Raw genomic sequence first — 24,844 nt, 5'->3', positions numbered from 1 at the left:
GATCATTAAATCATTTCTCTCTGATAGGCTCAAAAGAGTAGTGGTTGATGGGCAGAAATCAGAGGCCCTCAATATTAATGCTAGAGTCCCTCAGGCATCCATCCTAGGCCCAACTCTCTGATATACATCAATGATCTCCCAAAACACATACTTAAATCATTCGTTGACATCTATGCTGATGACACGATCATCTATGGCAACACATCAAAGGCCGTAAATGACAAAGTTCTCTCAGATTCTCTCTCCTCTGATCTTGAGCGCGTGGTACAGTGGGGGAAGAGGTGGCTGGTTACTTTTAATGCATCTAAAACCAAACTCCTATCTTTACATCATCAACGCTCTGATCCCCATCTGCCATCAATTGAAATGGGTGGCTCTCGTCTAGGGGAAGCTCCATGTTTTGATAAGCTTCTGGGCTTGACCTTTACTCCTGATCTGAAATGGAATATGTACATCAACTCAGTCGCCAAGGTCGCTGGAAAAATGGTAGGATCCTTCTACTGCTCCAGAAGATATCTCACCCCTGATGCAATTCTTTATCTGTATAAAAGCCCAGTACGTCCAACGATGGAGTCCTGCTGCCACATCTGGGCAGGAGCGGCTAAAAACAGCCTATCCTGCCTTGACAGAGTACAAAATAGGCTTTGTGACCTAGTGGGTGATGCCCTTTTCTCTTCCCTGCAACCTCTCTCCCACAGGAGAGATGTTGCGAGCCTGTCTTTTAATCGTTCTTACCATGGCAGGTGCTCATCTAAACTCTAATCTCTGGTCCCCCCTCGCCAATCTTTCACGATAACCACCCGCCTAGCTGAAACCACTGTCAAAAGTTTTCCCCACTCCTTATCTGTGCCAAAATCCAAACGTAGATTCCATGAACAAAGCTTCTTTTTTAGAAGTACACGCCTGTGGAACTCTGTTCCGATTACCTGTTTCCCACCTGACTACAACCTGGGTGTCTTCAAGTCCAATGTAAACAAATTCTTGATGAACTATCCCCTTAAGTAAGACACTTTATCAAATCTTCAATCCTAACGTACTGTACCCACAATAACCCTTATCCCCGAGTGGCTTCCGGGCTTTGATAAGTGGTGAATACCTTGTAAAAAAAATAGAAAAAAATGGAATGTCGATTGATGTCTATATAAGAGATAAAATAGGAGAGAGAGAGAGAGAGAGAGAGAGAGAGAAGAGGGAAGACTGACAGTCGGCGAGGGTGATTAACATCTCTCCGTCGTAGTGCCACACACTAACCAACCCCTACAACAAAAAAGCTTAATCTCTTCTCTTCTCTATCTATCTATCTTCTATCTATCTATATAAATAAAATGAACTCATTTTTTCCCCTCCGACTTTGACGTTTATAGGACTGCACCTGTATACATTTGGTGCAGCCGTATCATTCACAAACTGAATCACGACATCTGCCGTATGTTATAGGGTTATTACATATCAAGGATCTCGCTGATCACAGTTTCCTATATTCTGTCTGGTGAGAGTCCACTGTAAAAATCGGTTACATTTAATGGAAGTAGTAAAGTAAACTCTCTCTAACAAATTCATCCTACCACAGCCACTCACTTACACCGTACCAGAACGTTCACAGGAGACATTTAAAACCGATCACCGGTTAGAATTTATCTAAAAACTGGACTGGACTTACACTGAAACGAACCACGCTTACTTTGCCATTGGTTAGCATAAAACATAAACACAATTTATAAAGCATTTATTATAATAAAATTAGATTCAAACAGAACACAATCCGTTACCTGGAATTGAATTCACAATTACATTACTTCGATTTCGTTATAACCCGCGTGGTTAAAGTTTAATGAAAACCTGAATTGACATTTACTTGAAACGCACCAAACTTACTTACTTACACAAACACAACTTCCGTTTCGCTCTTACCTTACGTGCTTTTTTGCTTTCTTTCTTTCTTTCTTTCTTTCTTACCTTTCGTTGTCTTTTTGCTTTATGGGTGATGGTGGTGGGGGTACTTCGCTATCTTTATCTTTCCTTTCGGTCTTTCCTTCTTTCTTTCTTTTCTCTCCATTTTCTGCTCTTTCCATTGTTAAAACGAAACGAAACGAAAAAACCGGATATTCCAGGTTTTACTTACACTCTATCACTCTACGACTATTACTTGTGTATTTACTCTATTTGTGCCAGTAAAAAAAAACTAGCATTTATTGCTTTTGGTAATAATTATTAATTGCTTATTTGTTTTGTTTTTCACCCTTTTTTTAGACTAACCATTCTTTAATCTCACTATAAAATCGATTTTTCCAACTACATTTTAGGTGGGGGGGGCATTCCAACCTCCGAAGGGGCTTTGTATTACTGTACACATAGATTCGAAAAAGTTGTCAAAAAAAAAAAAAATTACATAACAAATAGATGTTCTCAAAGCCAAGATCAGTTACTTTTCTGCCAAACTGGATATCTTCTTCGTGTTTTTATTCAATGTAACATATTTATTCGGCTCGGAAACCATACAGTGTTTACCGATGTATTCGAAAATTCAGGAAGGCGTCTCACACCGTAAGTATAGAAAAAGGTGTTATAAATAAAAAAATAGACAAAATACTATTAAAAACACGCCGAATATATGTCAACCTATGTCGCATTAACATGTATTGAGCGAGTTTTTAACAGTATTTCATTAGGTTTTTTTATTTATAACATCTTTTCCCAATTCAATGTAACATGTTTATTCAGCTCGAAAACCATACAGTGTTTACCGATGTATTGGAACATTCAAGATGACGTCTGATTCTCTCTTTAACACGGTAAGTGTGGGAAAAGATCTTATACATTTTGTATAGTTTTTATTTATAACACCTTCTTCCATACTTACACTGTTAATGAGGGTGTCAGACGCCATCTGGAAATTTCGAATACATCGGTAAACACTGTATGGTTTTCGAGCTGAATAAATATGTTACATTGAATAAAAACACGAAAAATATATCTATCCAGTTTGGCAGAAAAGTAACTTATCTTGGCTTTGATAACATTTATCTTTTATATATTGTTTTTTTTTTTTTTCACAACTTTTTCGAATCTATGTGTACAGTAATACAAACCGTTTTATATAGATAAAGTACAATTGTTGAAAAGTACAATTGTTGAATGTTACTGTTTTGATTATATTCGTTGTGGGGGGGGACAATTAAATAATTAAGAAAGATTAAAATGAAGCGAAATTTAAGTTTCCGTTCCATTTTTACAACAACCGTAAAACAGTGCATACTCAGCAAGTTTTATCGTATTTTATTTATTTTTTTGCATAACTAATGATGGAAGTATTTTTCTGTTTATTTTCTTAACATCTGTTAAATAAAAAAATAATTTGTACATTCTCTTGAAAAAAAGAATCAAACTTTTCTCTACTTTCACATGTGTTCCATTTTAACAAACTGAGCCACAGCAACGCGTGGCCGGGTACAGCTAGTTGTAAATAAAACTAAAATGTTGATAAATTTGTCTCTGCGTTCATTTTGAGAATAGCAACAAACGGATTGTCAGGTGTGTATATGATTTTAGCCTTTGAAAAGTGCAACCTAAAAAGTATATATACGTTCAAAAGCACAACAGTCTAAAATGTTGTTTTTTATTCATTTGTTTGTGAAAAAAAAAGTAATTAATTCATGTTGTTGTTTTCTTTCTCGAGCAAACATTGTTTGAAATTTATAATAATGCCTATTTGACTCTGATGAATTGTTTGATGGCGCAATACGCCATATCTCTCATCAATATGATGAAACACGTGTAAAGCACTTATGAAAAAATATATTCGGATGTAATAATAAAAAAACAAAATCAACAATAATGATAATAATAATAATAATAATAATAATAATAATAATAATAAGGAAGAATAATAATAAGAAGAACAACAAAAGTCATGATTATGCAGTGATTTTTTCTATCATTGTTATGTAACTCCCTCTAACAACAAGAATAATAACAACAACAACAGCAATAATAATGATGATAATAATAAGTCTTGATTAAGCACTCCTTTTCATTATTGTGTAACCTCCTCTTCTCTATAACAACAACAATAATAACAATAACAATGATAATGATAATAACAATAACAATAATAATAATAATAACAACTTTGCTGTTCCAGCTGACCACAGGGTGAATATCAAAGAAAAGTAGAAACGGAGCAAATACACCGAGCTAGCTAGAGAGCTGAAAGGGATATGGAAGATGAAGAAAATCAAAATAATACCTATAATTATAGGAGTACTAGGAACAATCCTAAAAAACTTTGAAAAAAGAATGGGAGAAATTGGAATCAAAGGAATAACTGGAAAAATACAACGAACAACAATAATCAAAACAGCTGAAATATTAAGAAAAACCCCTTGAATATGGAAACTAACACACAGGAGCAACAAGTGCGGGCCAGACAAACTGCTGCAAAGGCAAAACATGAAACACTACATGGAACCAAGAAGACTAGAGCCGCATATCTATAAGTTCTCTAACCCAACCCTACCCCATTGCCACATCACTGCCCCCCTCCAAAAGAGCGAGACCAAATAACCAAGTCAAGGAGGAAGGAAAGACCGATGAACTAACAAGACCTCAGCCGAATAAGTGCAAAGAGAACTGCAACCTTTGGGAGGCTTATTGCCACTCAAATTCCAGCAAAAACCAATAGCTGCTGCCAACGAGAAATCAATGGCAAGCAGCTGTTGCAATAAAGCAAATTCATTTACAAATGTTATCGAAAGAGGTGGAGAGTACTGGAAACCTGGGGAGACTTGTTGTCACTCAGCTTCCAGGAAACACCACAGGCTGTTTTCTAGGAAGACCTCTGAAGATCTGCGTGAAAGTTCCTTGTGAGCTAATGATAATAAGGGTGGACAAAAGAAGAACTGAGACAACTCGACCAGAAAACCAGGAAACTCATGACCATGCATAATGCACTACACCCAAAGGACGATATTGACAGACTCTACGTGAAAAGGAAAGACGGCAGGAGAGGATTGATCTGTATAGAAGACTGTGTGAAGGACACAAAAAAAAACTAGAAAAATACATAATGCAAAACACTGAAAGAATAATTATGGCAGTGAGAGACATTAAAAAAAAACCCAACAAAACAGAAAACAGAGAGACAAACGACAAAACGAGAAAAGAGAAATGGGAAGAGAAACAACTCCACGGAAGATTCATAAGAATGACAAAAGATGAGAATAACGAAAAAAACCTGGACATGGATGCAAAAAGGACATATAAACCGAGAAACTGAATCTCTAATAACTGCAGCACAAGATAACTCGATAAGAACCAACCATATCAAAGCAAGGATCGATAAAACACAAGAAAACAGCAAATGCAGACTATGTGGACAAAGAGACGAAATGATAAACCATATAGTAAGTGAATGCAGCAAACTGGCCCAAAAGGAATACAAAAACAAGCATGACCAAGTGGGGAGGGTGGTGCACTAGGAATTGTGCAAACGACTGCATTTTGAGCGTACAGACAAATGGTACAAGCATAAACCCGCAACAGCACTCGAAAACGAGAACCACAAAATCCTATGGGACATGGACATACAGACAGACAAACCCATCCAAGCAAGAAGACCAGATGTCGTAATAATTAACAAGAAAGAAAAATCCTGTCAAATTGTAGACTTTGCTGTCTCAGCTGACCACAGGTTTAGTATGAAAGAAAAGGAGAAACGAAGCAAATACACAGAGCTAGCCAGAGAGTTAAAAGGGATTTGGATGATGAAGAAAATCAAAATAGTACCGATAATAGTAGGAGCACTAGGAAAAACTTCGAAAAAAGAATGTCAGAAATTGGAATCAGAGGAATAACTGCAAAAATACAACGACTAACGATAATGAAAACGACTGAAATATTAAGGAAAACCCTTGAATGCGGAGAATAATACAAGAAGACAATATAACGAATAAGCGTCACAGGGAATGAAGAACACCAAAACTGCATATCTACAAGTTCTACACCCCCATCATGCATCCCTCCATTGTTTCATCATCGTTCCTCCCAATTAAAAGTGATACCAAAGATCCGAGAAGGGTCAAGAAGGACGGAAAGACCGAGGAGAGAGTACTAGCCAGACCTCGGCTGGACAAGCTCAAAGAGAACTGGGACCTTGGTGAGGCTGAGTGCTACTCAAATTCCAGTATAAACCAATGGCCACTGCCAGCGAGAAATGAATGGTAAGAGGCTGTTGCGATGATGCAAATTTATTTGCAAATGCTATCGAAGGAGGTGGAGAGAGCTGGACGTCTGGGGAGACTTGTTGTCACTCAGCTTCCAGAGAACACCACAGGTTTCCAATAAAGCTCCATGTGAGCCAATAATGATAAAAGTCATGAATTTGCACTGATTTTCTTTTTCATCATTGGTCTATAGCTTCCTCTTTACTATATATGCACGAGAAGAGACGAAATTCTGGAAAGAGATTACGTGCAAATACTCTGCATGTTGAAAGCCATCAAACTATCTAGTACGACGAACTTATCCTCTGATTATATCTGGTCGAATGCTAAAGACACCTTGAAAGACAGGCGACCCATGAGAAAGGCACGACGAACCAGACCGATAAAGAATTATACAAACTCTAAAAAATATTTTTTTAAAGATAAAAGCAGATTTTAAAGCCAAAGCACAATCTAATATTTTGTATTGTGTCTATATATTTTCACTCGGTTCTTATACTATTTATTTATCACCCTGTCCGTTATATCTTTCATTTCCTTTTGACTTTCACCTGCCGCATTCCAGTTGTGCAATAAAATTTATTTTTACATCTTTACTTTTGTCCTTGAAATGCTGGAACAGTGCGTAGACAACGCGAGAATAATTTGTTTATTTTCCTAATATAACGTTGTGATTTGACTTTCAAGCGCACTTGTTGCGTATTTTATTTTATTCAAATTAAATCAACGTTTCTATATGGAATTCACACCCGTGACGTTATTTTCCCGTTGCCTACGCACCGTTCAAACATTTCAAAATACAACTGCTGAGAGACAACGCGCGGCTCTTTACAAACAGACTTTTCTTTCGCCAACTTTTCAAGATGGCAAAGAAGAAGAAAAGAAAAAAAAGAAAGAAAACAACATACTGAGGATGGAGTTTAGCTCTGAAATATATTTGTTATAAATTTTAAACAAGTAAAATATTTGTTTATTTCCTAATATTACGTTGTGATTTGGCTTTCAAGCACACTTGATGCGTATTTTATTTTATTCAAATTAAATCAAAGTTTTTATATGGAACTCACACCCTTGACGAAAATATTTTACTTGTTTGAAATTTATAGTTTAAATATATGTTATTGTTTTTTTTTTTTTTTAATTTTTACTAGTATGTCTAGGAAAGGTAATTCTGTAGAGCTTTGTTCTACGGTGAATTTAAATTTTGGGGGTAGGTGCTGAGGTATAGCATGTAAGTCTTTCATATGCCCCATGTGGTTTTCTAAAAAATAAAGCAATCATCCAGGTAACCTTTCCAAGACTTTATGAAAAGTGTTTTGGTATTGTACCTGTATTTTTGTTCTATTCTTTCATATATGGTTTCTTTCAGGTAGACTAATGTCTAGAGTGGTGTATGTCGGTGTTATTTTTGTTTTCAATGCTGTGCCCAGTATTTGGATGTAGTTATCATTGTTGAATTCGAAAAAATTGTTGTTGAGAATTATATCTATGCTGTCGATAATGAATTTTTTTGTTAATTTTGGGTGTTGTATTTGTGTAGGTTTGTCGATCCAATATTAGATTATTTTTCCCCTAGGTTGTGATTTATATTGCTATATAGGCTGCTAACGTCAAATGTGGCGAATATTGTTCCGTAGTCTATTTGAGGTAGGGAACTTAGGAAGTGGATGCCGTCTCTTATGTAGCTCCTGACTTGATCGGTGAAAGGTTGTAGTAATGTGTCTGTTAGGTTACTAAGTCTGCTTGTCAGTCAGGCTGGTTCTGCTATTACGGGTCAAAATGTAAAGTCACCGGGATTTGGGGTGCTAATATATATATATATATATATATATATATATATATATATATATATATATATATATATATATATGTATGTATATATATGTGTGTGTGTGTGTGTGGCCCGGAAGATATCTTTAAAATATATATGGGACACGAAAGGTGTTCAAGAGATTGCTTACTGCTGTAAATATAAGTTTTATGAACTTTACCTTGACGGCACAGTTTGCCTTTGTAACCGGTTCGGCAACGACATCGGCCAACAGCCACACACTCTCCGCCATTAAAACAACCCGGTGAACACGAGGCTGAAAGACAAAATACAGTTTCATCTGATCATTGTTTGAGTGCTTGATCCAAACAACTAAATTTGTAAAATATCACAATTGTGCCATTATGTGAAAAAAAAATAAAAGCATTGATTAAAATGATATACATTGGAAAATTATACATGTAAAAATGTAAATAATTCTGTAAAAATTGCACAAATTGAAAAATGGCTACAATTTAATAAAAAAATGGTATGCGTAAATGTAGAAATAGAATATAAAATGTTCCAATTCTTCAACAGCAACGTTATTTTGTTACTTTAATTATTTATATATTTTCGTCACGTGGCGGGATGATGTAACACAAGGGTCGGAAAGCGGAATTAGAAAAGTCAGCTCCCTAGAAGTAGAGCACTCTGACCTGTAAAAAATGCCTGTGCAACACCCTCAGCATACCTCGGTACCGGAGCCTCGGACGATCAGCAATAAACTAGCCCCTTTTCTCAAAGGGAGAAAGTAAATCCTGAACCGCCTAGAACTGCACATGACGAGGGATATACCTCGCTCAACAGGGAACGAGTCATCTAAATAATGGTTTAGACTGTTGATTTTGGAGCAGAAGGAAACCTTCCCTAAGAAGAGTATTTAAAAAATAAAAGACATAATGATGTTGACACTTTCATTAGATCATCGAAGTTAAGCAACGTTGGCCTGGTCAGTACTAGACAGGTGACCATTCGGGAATATCAGGCGCTGTATGTAGAAGGGCGTCGACACCTCCCTGCAAGAACTGAAAAAACATAACATCGTCATCTTACCTAACCAAGATATAAATTCGACTGGGGACCGCTTGTGAATTTTATATTCCCTAGACATTTCCTCCTGTGAGTGAAGCCAGTTTAATCTGCCTAGGCCGCTGGATCTATATGCCAAAAGAATTCGTATAAACTGAGATGCCAATGTCTGATTTAATAAAGTCACTGCATTATTAGTTTTCAATACTAATATAGGATGGAACGATAAATTTATTGCCATAAAGAAAACTATTTTTATTTTCAAACTTTTATTGAAAAAAGTCAAATCAGGTAAATTGATTATGTAGTAGTGCTGACATCTATTCAATGTAGCCGCCTGTAGCTTCAATCATCACCCCGATATGGATCCGGAACTGGGAGCATGCCTTTTCCATAATACTCGGCAGATAGCGGCGATCAGGCTGACTTTAATGTTGTAGGAGGTCACGTCGGTGATGTTCTCGACGTATGACCAAACGAAGTAGTCCAGCGGGTTCAGGTCGGGGGAGGAAGGAGACCAATAAGAGGACAGTACGCAGTCATAGCACTCCTTCTGAAGCCAAGCCTTTTTGAACTTGTGGGCTGGCACTGAGTCCTGTTGCCACACCCAGGGTCTGCCAGCGGCCATCTGTCAGGGGATCACTTTTCAGCACATCCAGGTACACTTTGGTATTGACTTTCAAACCGACTTCGAAGATGTGAGGTGGCATGATGTGACTCTCACTTGAAACCACATCAAAGATAATAAACGTGGCCTGAAACTTTGTTTTTATCCCCCTGAGCACGTTCCTGTTAATCACTGAACCGTCCGGATCTGCATTTTGATGGTACTGGAAATGGTCCTGTTGTCATAACTTGGATCGGTAGAGAAGATGAGTTGCACAGCGGTGCATTGCCGATCTCGCTCATTGAACATTGTGTCATTTTCAGACATGATAGAAGGCTCCTATCGCTCTTGGGATTTGTACATAACTTGGCCAACTACTAGATGGTCTACAAAAAAAAAAAAAAAAAAAAAAAAAAACGATTTTCATTAAACGGAAATGAAATCATGGCGTCTTTTCTAAGGCAAATTTTCTTCAACACAAATTCCTCTGTGTTATGTAAGTTAAATTTATCCGTTTCTTTTTCATAGTAATTTATTACTAGTTAAAGCTGTAACTATTTTAAGGAATCGATGTCTTGAAATAAATCAAATTAATACTTACCGTTTTCACATCTTCTACCGAAATATCTTCCTCGACACACACATACTGGTACCGAAGAGATATCTTCACGACACTGACCACCATTTAAACAGACCAAAGGGCATTCCCCTGAAATATAATAGTCCATAAGAATAAGGAATTAAAGAATAAATTAGACGAATTTTTGAAGAATCCTATACGAAACCTTAAACCGAATCCCTTATTTAATCCATGATGGCAGATTGCTCTCATTTCATCAGGCGCGACCCATCATAGGTGGCTGACGGCACAAAAATAATCTACCTCCGTGAACTAAATAAGAGTACTATTAAAGTTTTATGAGAAAATCACAAGATAACTTAGGAAGTCTATGGTGAAACAAGGGTTGCGCAATCACAACCACATATCAACTGAACCGGTATTGGTTGAACTAAGCGGCAAGGAGACACAGTGCCGCTGAATGCAACGTTGAAAATACAAAGGAAGATTGTTGTTTCAGTGTTTTCGCTCTAATGTACTGGTTATTCAACCAAGGCTTGAAAGTATATATATATATATATATATATATATATATATATATATATATATATATATATAACTACTTCATTTACTCACATAAATTAATATACGAAAGTCTAATTTTATGCGTAAACTTTAAGTATTTACTTCAACAGTGCTCAATACGTAGGTAGAGCTTGTTAGTAAGTTATAAAATATATATGCCGATTAAGCTACACTGAATATTCCGCGTTTCATCCACTCAAGCTCTTGCCTGAAGAATCCTAGAGTGGATGAAACGCGGAATATTCAGTGTAGCTTAATCGGCATATATATTTTATAACTTATATATATATATATATATATATATATATATATATATATATATATATATATATATATGGGGGCGTATACGTGTTAGACAGAAGAGGATGGTGATAAAAGTATATGTATATTTCATGTACTTATTGTCAACAAGAACTAAACCAAAGAGCAAAGATCGAATTCGTTGGCAAAGTTTCTAGTGTTGGAGTAAAGCGCATATCTACCCTTCTTATCAACTATTCGTAAAATAATGCAGAAGCAATTCTATACGAGTTTGATTCCCTACTGTGGTAAGATCTCGTTTATAAAACCTGTCCACAGGTGGCGGTGCGCCCGGGATCAACTGAGGCCACCGAGAGTAAGTACAGACCAATGAACATGACTGCGTGATGTCATTACCAGATCATCATGTAGGTATACGGTGCCTAAAGTTTTTTTGTATTCAACCAGGTTACCACGCTAATGTTACATGATAAGGGCTGTCCCCTGTTCATGTAAGTATAAAAATAGAGAGATTAGTTAAAATGAAAATAAGAGAAAGCAGAAATCGAACCCTGGACATAAGTTTTAAAGAACAATAGGTTTAAATGGAATGTCCAGTAAATTGTTAATTCGGAAATAAATGTCCAGTAAATTGTTAATTCGAAAATAAATAATAAATAAACTATTCAATTGTTAAAAGAATGTGGATAATAAAATATGAGTTAAATAAATTAGATATGTAGGTTAAATTCCTTTGTGGAAACAACACAAGAAAAATAGGTTATTGGGAAATCAATGTCGGAAACGTGCAAAGTCGCGCATGTTGAAACACGTGAATTTTGCTCACGTGGCCGGGATGCATGGATTTCTCAATATAGGAGGTGGGAGTTAGTTGGTCGTGGAGAGAGTCAGAGAGACAGTCAGAGAGACAGTCAGGAGAGACAGTCAGGGGAGACGGTCAGTGAGAAAACTCAGAGACAGGCGGACGTCTGAAGCGAGACGTCACTTCAGAAACTAAGATGTGAAACCTTGAATTCTTAATGAGGAAATCCCGACCGGTCGTAAGAAAATAAATTCATCATGTGTTTGTGATAAAGCTCATCTTTGTGTTTGTGATTTCTACAAAAAGGTAAATTGTATTGTTATTATATGTCTGTGTTATAAAATGTCATTACATACACATCTCTCTCTCTCTCTAAGATACAACATCATATGTAATAAGACAAGAACTCTCACTAAGACTCATATCATTACTAATAAGAACTCTCACAAGAAAAAGCATCACTTATAATAGTCTCTCTCTAAGACTCTTTAATGAAACCCCTATATAACACTAATAGCCATAAAAAAATATTTTTCGTTGCGCCTTGTGATAATTTAAAAGTATTTTTTTTCTAAAGAGAAAGAACAATTCTCCATTTGAATAATTATATAATCGTGCATTCATTTGGATAATTTTAATCTAACAAATTATAAAAGTAAGTGAACCTGTTTTTGAAATTTTCTTACATGCCTATCGAAGAAAATCGAATATTTCATTTTATTATTTTTTAAACTGCAAAACAAACAATTTTTATATGAGAATATTTTTCCGTCCGTTCTTTTAAGGATAAATAAAACTTTTCAAATATTTTAAAGTTAGAAATATTTTTAACGACGGATTTTTTTATTGATGAATTCACCGGGCGTAATTTATTTCTTTGAAATATATTTAAAACTTAAAGTTTGTTTGTTTTATAACATTTCGACTGTAAATAACTTACATGACTGAAATAGGAAATGAAATAGGAAATTCTAGTGTTTATAGAGACATAACGAACACAAATTCATCTTAAAAATTCATGAACTAATCAGTTTTAATTAACATTTTGATATAAACTAAAAATAAAGAATATATTAAATTTTAGTTAATATATTTTCTTGTGTTTTATCTTATAAATAAATGGATACTTCACGGGGAACGTAGACTCTGCGTAAATGGTGTTTTTATTTAATGATTGCCCACTGAAAGCATTTTTTTTCACTTTCTTCGACTTTTTTTTTTAATCGTGTGTGTATTTATGTTTTGGATTTTTTTTTTTTTTCGGTTTTTGGGAGTAAATTTTATTCATACTTTTATTTCATTTTAATTTTTTTATTATTTTCACCACTAAAGATTTTTATTTTTTTGTTAAATTATTTTTTCATACATATTCAAATAATGTTCCACCCTCCTTTTTAGCTTCAAATAGTGCATGCAAAAAAGTTTTCGTTATTAAATAAACCAAAGAAAACCGTTTCCGCATGCGCTTACAGGGAGCAATCATTAAATAAAACACCGTTTACGTAGGGTCCACGTTCCCCGTGAAGTACGAGTAAATGTTGTACGCGTCCTGCTGAAATAACGTTTTTATTTAGAAAGCAATTCTTAACAGGGGGGGGCTTTCTAACTATTCCGCACTTTCACCTAACAATTTAGTGAAAAAAAAGATACCATAAAAATTTAATTTAACTTAGAAATTGCCGTTAAATGGGTTGGTAAACAGCAAAGCAAAATAAAATAAATACAATAAGCAAAAGTTCAGCTAGAATTCGTCACTTTCTCTCTTAACTTCCAGCACGTGTTCTCCCCACCACCTCTGCCAACAGGCATTTTATTAGAAAACTGACCCCATTCCATTGGCATACGTGTGCAGTGGAAGATGAGATCTCGTGAGATTCCACGAGACTACATCTTATAAATCCATGGTTGTCATCTTTAATTTCTCTTTCTCTCAGATACCATATAAGGTAAGTTGTATAGCCGCATAATACACACGCACACGCGGGCGCTCTCTTCTTTGATTATTACATTCAACTCTACAGAAATACTATCTAAAATTTAGCACGGTGTGTACACGGCACAAGCATTATTATTATTATTATTATTATTATTATTATTATTATTATTATAACAATGATAAAAAAACTGGTGTAGATGGCATCGACTGGCGCCACATCAACTAGTTGTGAAGGGTCAGGGAGGATGGAAAGACCGAGGTGGGAGAGTACTAACCAGATCTCCACTGGAAGTGTGCAGTTCAAATCTGGTACCTTGGGGGACATTTTGTCACCCAAATCGCAGAAAACACCAATGGCTGATGCCAACGAGAAATCAATGGCAAACGGCTGTTGTGATAACGTGCAATCATCTGCACGAGTCGTCAAGAAGTGGAAAACATTGGAAATCTTGGGAGATTTGTTGTGATGCGGTCTCCAGCGAATACCACAGGTTACTGCCAGTGAGCGATTACTGATGATGGCCTGTGAGACAACTCTTGGTGAGTGAAATAACAACAACAACAACAATAATAATAATAATAATAATAATAATAATAATAATAATAATAATAATACCAAACTTACCACCATTCTGATTTAATATCGTACATATTTACTGTATTTTCTTGGTTTTTAATCAATATTCACATTATAGTATGATTGTCTTTTAGTAGTTATGTGAACTTCATTTTCGTATTCATGTATTCTGCACTGATATGAAAATGAAGACTATAGCGGGGTATAGGATTCCTAACCATGTAAGTGATGAAAATATGCTACACATTTTGATGAAAAACATGGGGAAAAATGAACATAGAAGAACAGAAAACCAAAACTTTAAATGTAGTTTCTGTATTAAAATAGTTATTTAAATATTTAAACATAATCTTGTGGGGAAAATCCAGCTCCCAATATGGGGCATTCTGGATAGGAACAAAAATAAAAATTGTATCAGTCATGAATGATTTCTCCTCCACTGGCCAAGTGCAGAAAAGGTGAATTTTAGTAACAGAACAGATACTACACTGTAATCTTGTCCCGAAGACCAAGAATTCTTTGTATTTTATGTTTCTTTAACTGTTTGTTCCCTAAATTCATAATTCCGTTTTATCAGTATATTAGTATTGTATATTGCTTTAAAATTAAGTAATTTTACAAAGATAATATTTATATTTTATATTGAATGAAATTCAGTTTTATTATTAATCGAATTGGGTGCCTTTATTTTCTTTTTTAACATGTTGTCATGCTCTTTTTTTAAATGCCGTCATATAGTATCGACAGTCACAGTTCAACAAGTCTTACATACATTGCCTACAGGCATTTTTCAGTTAACAGGCCTTCTATATCTCGCTAGCCGTTGGTCAACATACTTCACTCAGTACGAGCGAAAGAAGTTTCTAAAACAACTGACATAACAAACTATTTCTACACTTGGGAAGTTATTATGACACTGATCTTAATCTCTCTATCTATATAAATAAAAATGTAATTCTTGGTTCGTTCAAAGTCGATAAAACCATATTTCTACATTACCAATTTATTTGAAATTTTCAGACAATCCATCTTTAAAGTCGAGGGATGTTTCTATGTTATTAAATTAAATAAACATCGCCAATTATAAAAATATTAAATAAAATAAAAATATTTGTCGTAAGCCCATACTGCGGAGCTGTTTTTTGTTGGTAGAACTGAACTTCCGTTTTAATTCATGTCATACACCACAATTTGACGAGGCGAATTAGAAGATTTCATTTTCTGTTTACTCGATAAGTAAAAAAAAAAAAATAAACATTCCCTACTATAAAATTTTAAATTCATTTTTTATCTTCCAAATTTTGTAATTTAAATTTTTTTTTCTTTATTATATCAGGCAAAAAAACAGTTGCTCGCTTGCGTTTGAATTGAAACATAAAAGTTGAAGTCGAAGTTGTTTTTTTTTGTTTTTGTTTTGTTTTTTAAACAGTTGTTTCGATATAAGAAAATATGAACTTTTTTATTATTAAAACTAAATTGTTAGGTGAAAGTATAGGTTTTTTCGAAGAAAATGTACGGATTGGTAACGTGCTTACTGCTTAAATAATATTTTATGCTAATGCAGAGAGTGATCTGCGCTATTTTTTAAATCGTATTTCCACGTTTAATTAAAGTTTTATGATTTTTTTATTCAATTGTAAGATTAAAGTACAGAATAAGTACAAAATACCCTTCCTCCCCATGTTAAGAACGGCTTTTTAAATAATAACGTTATTATTTCAGCACGGATCACTATCTGCATCAGTACCGATTAATGTTTTTTTTTTCTTTTTTTGCGGTAAATATCCAGATACGCTACAACAGAATACCGACTACTCTAATTTGTTTTTTTTTATAGGTAATTGAGGTCTCTGACGACAAATCTGATAGTCAAACTTGGGGCAAATTTACCGTTTGCATGGTATTAACCCTTGAACCCACGAACTACTTTCCACTATTTTGCAGCTTGCATTTACGCTACGCGCGTGCGCGCTTTAGCGTAAACGACGGCTTCACTAAGCAAACTACGCTACGCGCGTGCGCGTGCGCGCGCGCTGTAGCATAAGTGACGGCTTCAACAAGCAAACTGCCTTCTCACATGGCGTACAAATCTTCCGCGGAAAATTTAAAATTAGCTGAAAAAGAAATAAAACAAGAAAAGGGAAGCACTCCAAGTTGGGGAGGAGGGGGCAATTTGTTTTTTGTTTTTTGTTTTTTCCTAGAACATAGAATTTTCAAAAAGTACATTATAGCACTTGGGTGGAAAAAATTACGGACTGACATTTTTTTAATGACTTACAATTAAAGAAAAGTACAACAAATTGGGGAACTTTTTTTTTGTCTCACGTAATTTTTAATGCGGTTTACAAAAACATGAGCACCAAACATTTTTACGTTTTTCGTTCTTTTTTTTTTGCGGGAGGGGAATTCAATTATAGAACTTATGTGGCTTAATAGGTGCTTCTGCAGTTTAGTTAACCGTTTTTCCGTAAGTAACGCACCGACATTTACCGATTAGAACACCATTTAATATTTTTCGAAGATTTTACTGTTCGCGCCCCCCCCCCGCTCGCGCCCCCAATGTAAACAGTAAAATCTTCGAAAAATATTAAATGGTGTTCTAATCGGTAAATGTCAGTGCGTTACTTTTTGAAAATTTGAAAATTCTATTTTCCAGGAAAAAAAAAAAACAATTAAATTACCTGCTCTCTCCTCAAATTGGAGTGCTTTCCTTTTCTTTGTTTTGTTTCTTTTTCAGCTAATTTTAAATTTTCCACCCAAAAAGTGCTATTATGTATTTTTGAAAATTAGAAAATTCTATGTTCTGGAAAAAAAAAATTAAATTACACCCTCCCCCCCCCCTACATCTTGGTGTGCTTTTCTTTTCTTGCTTTAGTTCTTTTTCATCTAATTTTAAATTTTCCGCGGAAGATTGGTACGCCATGTGAGAAGGCAGTTTGCTAGGTGAAGCAAGCCGTCGTTTATGCTGCCGCGCACGCGCGTGCGTAGCGTAAACGCAAGCTGCAAAATGGTGGGAAGTAGTTCGTGAGTTCAGGGGTTAATACCATGCAAACAGTAAATTGCCCAAGTTTGACTATCAGATTCATTGTCAGCGGCCTCAATTTCCAGTAAAAAAAAAAACAAATTAGAGTGGTCGGTGTTCTGTTGTAGCGTATCTGGATATTTATCTTTTTTGCTTTTTTTACGGTAGCTTTTTTTAAGAAAACCTTTTTCAACAAAATTGAAAGTACACATTTTTTTTTGTACAGAAGTCGTTTTTACATAAGAAAATATGAATGCTTTTTCTTTATTAAAGAAATTGGGTACTCATGCACTTATTGATCAGTGCTGAAATAACGTTATTATTTAAAAAGTCATTCTTAACATGGGGAGGGGGTGTTTTGTACCTATTCTGTACTTTAACCTTACAATTGAATAAAAAAAAATGGTAAATTTTTAGATTAGGTCCACCTCCACAATTTTCTTTTAATTCACGACTTATAAAGGTTTTCGACGATGCTGAATACGGAAATCGCATTGAAAAATTGCAGAAATAAGTATTTATCGAGATATTAAGAATTTGTATAATGCATTGTAATCTCTGGCGGCCATCTTTTTTACGCGCATCATAAACAAATCTACGCGCATAACAAAGATGGCCGCCAAAGAATACAATGCATAAAACAACTATTTATATCTCGATAACTACATTTCTGCAAAATTACAATGCGATTTCCGTATTCAGCATAGTCGAAAACCTATAAAAGTCGTTATTTAAAAGAAAATTGTCGGGGGGGGGGGGAAACCTAATCTAAAAAATACAAAAAAAAACAACTTTAATTTAACTTGGAAATACGATTTTTAAAAAAATAGCGCGGATCAGTAAGTGCATTAGCACCCATTAATCGACTAACGTGACCTTATTGCCAAATAAGCTCCGGCTACAATGTTGAACGCGCCGTTCACGTTGTTTGTTTTTTTCAAGTTAAATTCAATTTTCACAATATCTTTTTATTTGTTTATAAGTTCACGATATCTTTTTTTAATAATAAATTGTTAGTTAAAAGCACAGAATAGTTACAAAACACCATCCCCTCTCTATGGTAAGAATGGCTGAAAAAAATAAAAAAAATAAAATAAAAATATTAGGTACTCATGCAGAAAGTGATCCGTGCTGAAATAATGTTATTATTTAAAAAGCCATTCTTAACATGGGGAGGGGATGGTGTTTTGTACCTATTCTGTACTTTAACCTTACAATTAAATAAAAAAAAATATATCATAAAACTTTAATTAAACTTGGAAAGACGATTTTAAAAAGAGCGCGGATCAGTAAGTGCATTAGCACCAGAAATTGTTAGGTGAAATGCAGAAAAGTTTCTACCAAGAAAACGGTTATTTTTTCATCCATTCTTACCAAGGGGAGGGGATGGTGTTTTGTCATTATTCTGTGCTTTCAACTAACAATTTATTAAAAACAAAAGGTAAATTTTCTCGAGCCAATTAAACATTTTACATAAAATAAAAACACTAAAAAATGATTCAATTAGGTAGAAACATAATTTACCTTACCTTTGCTTTAATTTATTTGTTTTTGGACAACTTTTTCGAATCTGTGTATAGTAATACCCCCTCACCCAAATATTGATTAATGTCTCACATTTTTTAATACAATAGCAAAAAAAAAAAAAAAAACTATTTAGCGTTTCAACATTTTAGCAACGTTCGGCTTAATCCACTGAATTTTGGTCGAGCCCAAGCCATGATTGACGGTAACTCCCGAAGATCCGGATCCAATTCTACAAGAGTACTGTTTTTTATCATTTTCGCCTTTTTTTTTTTCACTTTTGGAGTGGATTGTTGTACTAAGAATATAAGAAACATGCATTTTCTCTTTTTATTAGAATTTTCCATTACACCAAATTGAGTTACAGCAATGTGTGACAGGGTACAGCTAGTATACAATATATAAAGTAAAGTACTTTTCTGTTTACCTTCAAATATTGTTATAATAATAGATAGGTATCATTCCGGATTTTCGAAAACAAATATTAATCATTTCATAATAAACATTCCATCCAACATTAATGAATACAAGAAACTTACACAATCTTTTCTGAATTTTTCAGATTATGATTAATAATTCATATTGCTTGGATTATTCGAACTAATGTTCTCATCTTGGGTGTTATTTACACAACGTTTCAGTCGATGTAATCTCCGATCTTCTTCAGGTGTCTCGAATTCGGAAATCTTTCAGTCGAACTCGGGAATCTGCACGGAATTCCAAACGAAACCCTTTATCTAATCCAAAAATACAATTGCAGACTAGTTAGGACTTCTACCTAGTCATGGCTGACGGAACTAGAACATACAACCCACGTAAATTAAAAGCCAACCGAAACGTGGAGTTATCACGCAAGTGTAGAACAGTAGTCCGAATAATCTAAATAATACGAATAACACAATCATGTTTCAAACATTTTGCACTGTTTTACTCACCAGGACAACGCGTGAGTTGACACGGTCGGGTCACCCGGTGTATGCTCGAGCCATGTACACAGGAAGCAGTGCGATTTGAGCTTGGTTCTTTAGTGCAGTAAGTTTTCGTTTGAAATCCCTGGCCACAGGTGACGCTGCACTCGGACCATGTGCTCCAACCGGTTCCAAAAAAAGGGGTTCCTAAAATGATTATAAACATTATATACTGATTTGTCAAAACATGTTTCATTTACATCACAAACATTCTATAAGGAAATGGTCAGAAACAACGATGAACGACTACAATTAAAATATGAAATTGCTTTCCAACCATTTACATATATCTCCATCTCTATTTCTCTTTTTTATTTACACATGCATAGACACACACGCGCGCGCACATATGATTTTCTTGGACATTTTTATTAGATTTCTCTCATTCTCTCTCTGTCTGTCTCTCTCTCTCTATCGCTATCTCTCTCTCCACACACAAACATACACACACACACACACACATATATATATATATATATATATATATATATATATATATGTGTGTGTGTATGTGTGTGTGTGTATATATATATATATATATATATATATATATATATATATATATATTTCTACAGTCAAGCAACGTCGCAGCTCACAAGAGCCATGAAAGCCAACAAACCGGAAGTCCGAGATTCGAGTTTCGCCCTCATTTGGACTCATCAGTTATACACATCCTAAGTGGGGATTATGAACCCGAATCTCTTGCATGCGAGGAGAGTATTCTGCCACTTGAGTAAACGTCCCACACAAGAAAATTTATAAACTAACACAGACCAAGCAAACCGCGGCGAAACTGTCTAACTTATTAGCCCAAATCAGAGCGAAACTCGAGTCTTAGACTTCCAGTTTGTTGGCTTTCATGATCTGCAACGTTGCTTGACTGTGGAAATAATTATATAATCTCTCACGCTCTGAAAATTATATACATATGTAACATTTTTTCGGATTACCCTGTTTTTGTTGTTGTTTTTTTTTTGTTTCTTTGCTTTTTGTTTTTTTTTAGCTTGTATTTCTTTTCTTTTTTTTTTTTTTGCAAGGTGCCGAGTATTTGAAACGGATTTTTTTTCTAAACAGTAAACGCCTTCCACGTCAATGTCCCTCTACAGCATCAGTAACATATATTATTTAAGTAAATATATACTATAAAATATACACTTGATAGTTAGTAACCCGTACAACAAACAAATCAAAACAATTAAAACATGATGATTGGTCTTCATGAATCACTGTTTTATTGTTTTACCTGTACTCTGTGGAAACGGTAAATGCGTGTTGCGTTCATTTGGTTTCTCTGTTGTGTATCGGAATTCTTCACTTCCATTTGTCTTCTTCCCCATGCTGCGCATCTGCAATCAACAACAACACATTTCTGTTAATCTAGCTCTAAATGATTAATATATTCTAATATATAAAATTAAGTCAGTAAAATCTTACAGTTACACCTAAATAACATTGTGTCTGAAAAATCAATAAATAATTCTGATTTGCCAACCCTTTACATCATTATATCTTTTATTGGGCCAGATAGTTTTTTTCGGTGACATCCACTAATAGAGACTAATATTTGAATATTGGGGTACATGACGGGAACAAGACATATAAAGAAGAATGACATTTATATAACAGTGTACACGGCGACTATGGTGATGATAATTCTTGGGGACTTCATATTTATAGTAGACTAGCCTGGGTGCCCGGCGTGGCCCGGGTGTTTGGAGGTGTGTGTTGAGCAAAAAAAAAAAAAAAAAGTGGTAGTAGGCAGGCAGGCTCGAACCCATACCGTGAAGGAGGAAAAGAAAGTGAAAAAACGTGACGCCTTTGCTGCTGCGCTCATCGCACACTGGAAGTGGCGGAAGTTTAAATTAAGGTTAGTCAATCGAAAAGAGGGGTTGACTTTCGAAAATTTCGGCGAAAAAGACGACCTTTCCCTGTAGTAAAGTAACCAGTTGAGGGTGAAGGAATTAATGTTTCAATTTTTCGATATTTGTCGTCCGAAGGATCGAGCTTCAAAACGATACCACTATAGTGAAAATCCGTCGCCTATGTTGAAAGTTTTAGGCAGACATACATACATACATACATACATACATACATACATACATACATACATACATACATACATACATACATTTAAACAGACAGGTGAGATTTATATAATAGAAGGCTGATATGAATGTGGAGAGATGTGAAATGAACAGTTCTTTTTAACATATAGGGGATGGATATATTATTGAGGAGGGAAGATTCAGTTACACTTTGGAAGAGGGGTTTCATACAAGTTCATTTACAATACGACCACAAATCACATTACCTTTTCGGTTGAAATGATAACAAACGAAGACTTACAAATAAAACGATGATGTTTATTCTTCCAGCTGGATGAGATGACAGGGATTCGATTGCCTTGCTGAATTACATTGTCTTGCCTCCCTTTCTGGTTCGCTTCCAAAAGGGGTTAGGCTAACTTACTCTCTGACTCTAACTGTCAACTCAACTCCCCTCGGACTTCTCCCTTCCTCTCTGACTGACTCCTAACTTCTGAATATATTGTGACCTATCTTTTTTTGTGACGTCAGGAAAGTGCTCAACCACGCGAATGTTTTCTCACGTGGATTTACATACACATATGTCTGCAACACGTTTGGTAACACAAAGACATTCCTTAATTTGATTTCCATTGTCCTAACTCTGACTTCTAGTTGTATCGTTATTTCTAACACAATGGACAATGGTCCACATTCCTAGAATTACAATATGTATTCTTTTCAACTTATGAATACTGGGTTCGATTCTAGCCTTTTCCTTTAATAAATATTATTTTCGAACCTATTTACTTCGTTTCTCTTATTACCGGAATGTGTCCCTTCCCATATACAACACACACACACACACACACACAGACACACACACACACATATATATATATATATATATATATATATATATATATATATATATATATATATATATAGAGAGAGAGAGAGAGAGAGAGAGAGAGAGAGAGAGAAAATAAAAAGGAACAAACCGTATTATGTGTTCATATAATACGGTTTGTTCTTTTTTATTTTCTCTATTTTGTCGGAATACTATTTCCATTATTTTCATCATATATATATATATATATATATATATATATATATATATATATATATATATATATATATATATATATATATATAATATTCGGACGATATCAAAACATCGTTAAAACTCACTACTCGTTCAAGCAGCCGCCAATAGCGTAATGGTTAGAAGCCTTGACTGCCGTATAAACGGTCGGGTTTCAATCCTGGCTTGAGGTAGTTGCCTGTCTAGCCGCACTGATGAGCTGTGAAACAGCGAAACAGTGCTGTATGTGGATGACTATATATATATATATATATATATATATATATATATATATATGTTTGTGTGTGTATACCAGTAGTTTTTATTCCATATGCCAAAAGATGGAATTACTTCAAAGTCATAATGAAAATTTATGCGTGGTCCTAAATAAATATTAAGTTTAAAAAAGTTTAGATGAACAAAATGAAAAACAAACAAAACCGTGTGAATCACTTCTATCTTTTAACATTTGGAATGAATACTAGTATACGTGCTGTGAGGGCGGTAATACACCTTCATTGAGCTTAATTTTTATTACAATTCTAAATATAATTTATGAAATATATACCATCAAGATATATACTTTCTCATAAACGTTGGCCGGTGTAAAAACACTCTTAGATATTATATTTAATTAAGGCAGATTTCGTACTTATTATTATGATAAAACAAATTCTCTATCGCTTATTATATTGGACCTCATATATAATCATGATTTCAAAATTAAAAAAAATTGTGTGGCATTAGTTAGAATCGAAAACAAACCATATAGCCTTCCAACCTTATACGTAAGCGTATGCCTTAAATCCATAGATATTAAAAAAAACTGCAAGAAATAACGTTGTTTAGCCTTTAACTTTTAATTAATGCATACGCTTTAAAAAATCGTGTGAACGTTTTCATCTTAAATTCTACGCAATTATGCAGGATGTAGAAACTACGCATGATTAGAATTTCACGTAATATTGAAATTGAGCCAATCATCTAATAAGAAACCATAAAAAATGAATAAGTAATTAATTAACACTCGTATTTAAAGGAATATGCAAATTAGTTAACCTTCGTGTAGTCGCTCACATACCCATGACTGAGTATATTAAGAAATTCGCTTTAAAACTGTTTAAATTGAAAAGATAGGCTTTTAAGCTCAATGTCAGTGCAAGAAAAAACTCAAATATATATATATATATATATATATATATATATAAGGGACCTTGTGTGTGTGTGAATTTGTTCCCTATTTTCTTTTTTTTACTTTTGAAATCATTACAATACATTAGGTACAATATAATAATCGATAGAGAGTTGGCTCTGTAATAATAAATACGAAATCGACTGGACCAATAGTTTTGATATTTCACACAAATTTACTTTTATGTATCTTATCTCTCTACGAAGAAAAGTATGCAAACAAAATGCAACCATCTTGAAAAAATGGCTTCTTGTGGTCAATTAACAATAATGGAAGTACTTTTATTAAATTATATTACATTGTATGTTTTTGTTCAAAAACATTGAATATAATAAATTTATGCAATAAAAAGGTGTTTTCATATTTTTTTTCTTTTAAGATAGTAACAATCTTTTTAATGATTAATTGTAGTTAAAGATCAAAAACCGAAATTATTTTATTTCCAAGCTCATATTTTAATAAACACCTATCCCGCTGTAAAGGCTTCTATTTCGGTTGAAAAATGCATATTGAGATCAACCTAATTCAAAAAATAAAAATACAGAAAAATCTTTATGGTGTACGTCTTCGTCACGAAACGAATATATCATATTCTAAAAATCACGTACATTAATAAAGTAGTTTATTTTTATGCATATAA

General features: G+C 34.3%; 1 protein-coding gene across 3 annotated transcripts in view; it reads right to left on the bottom strand.

The window, feature by feature from the left end:
* The window catches only part of LOC145284886 (uncharacterized), a 216,488-nt gene that overhangs the window by 78,118 nt on the left and 113,526 nt on the right, over positions 1-24,844 (bottom strand). For all 3 annotated transcript variants that reach the window (XM_080133956.1, XM_080133955.1, XM_080133957.1), the window contains exons 5-8: positions 21,148-21,250; positions 19,872-20,051; positions 10,272-10,379; positions 8,213-8,308 (exon numbers count right to left, since the gene is read on the bottom strand). In XM_080133956.1, coding sequence (XP_079990082.1) covers positions 8,213-8,308; positions 10,272-10,379; positions 19,872-20,051; positions 21,148-21,250 — 487 coding nt within the window. The remainder of the gene's footprint in view (positions 1-8,212; positions 8,309-10,271; positions 10,380-19,871; positions 20,052-21,147; positions 21,251-24,844) is intronic.

This window comes from Euprymna scolopes, chromosome 9 (assembly GCF_053919585.1).
Source record: "Euprymna scolopes isolate OS-2025 chromosome 9, ASM5391958v1, whole genome shotgun sequence".
In the NCBI taxonomy this organism is placed as follows: Eukaryota; Metazoa; Mollusca; class Cephalopoda; order Sepiida; family Sepiolidae; genus Euprymna; species Euprymna scolopes.
This window is presented reverse-complemented; position numbering and strand designations above follow the sequence as displayed.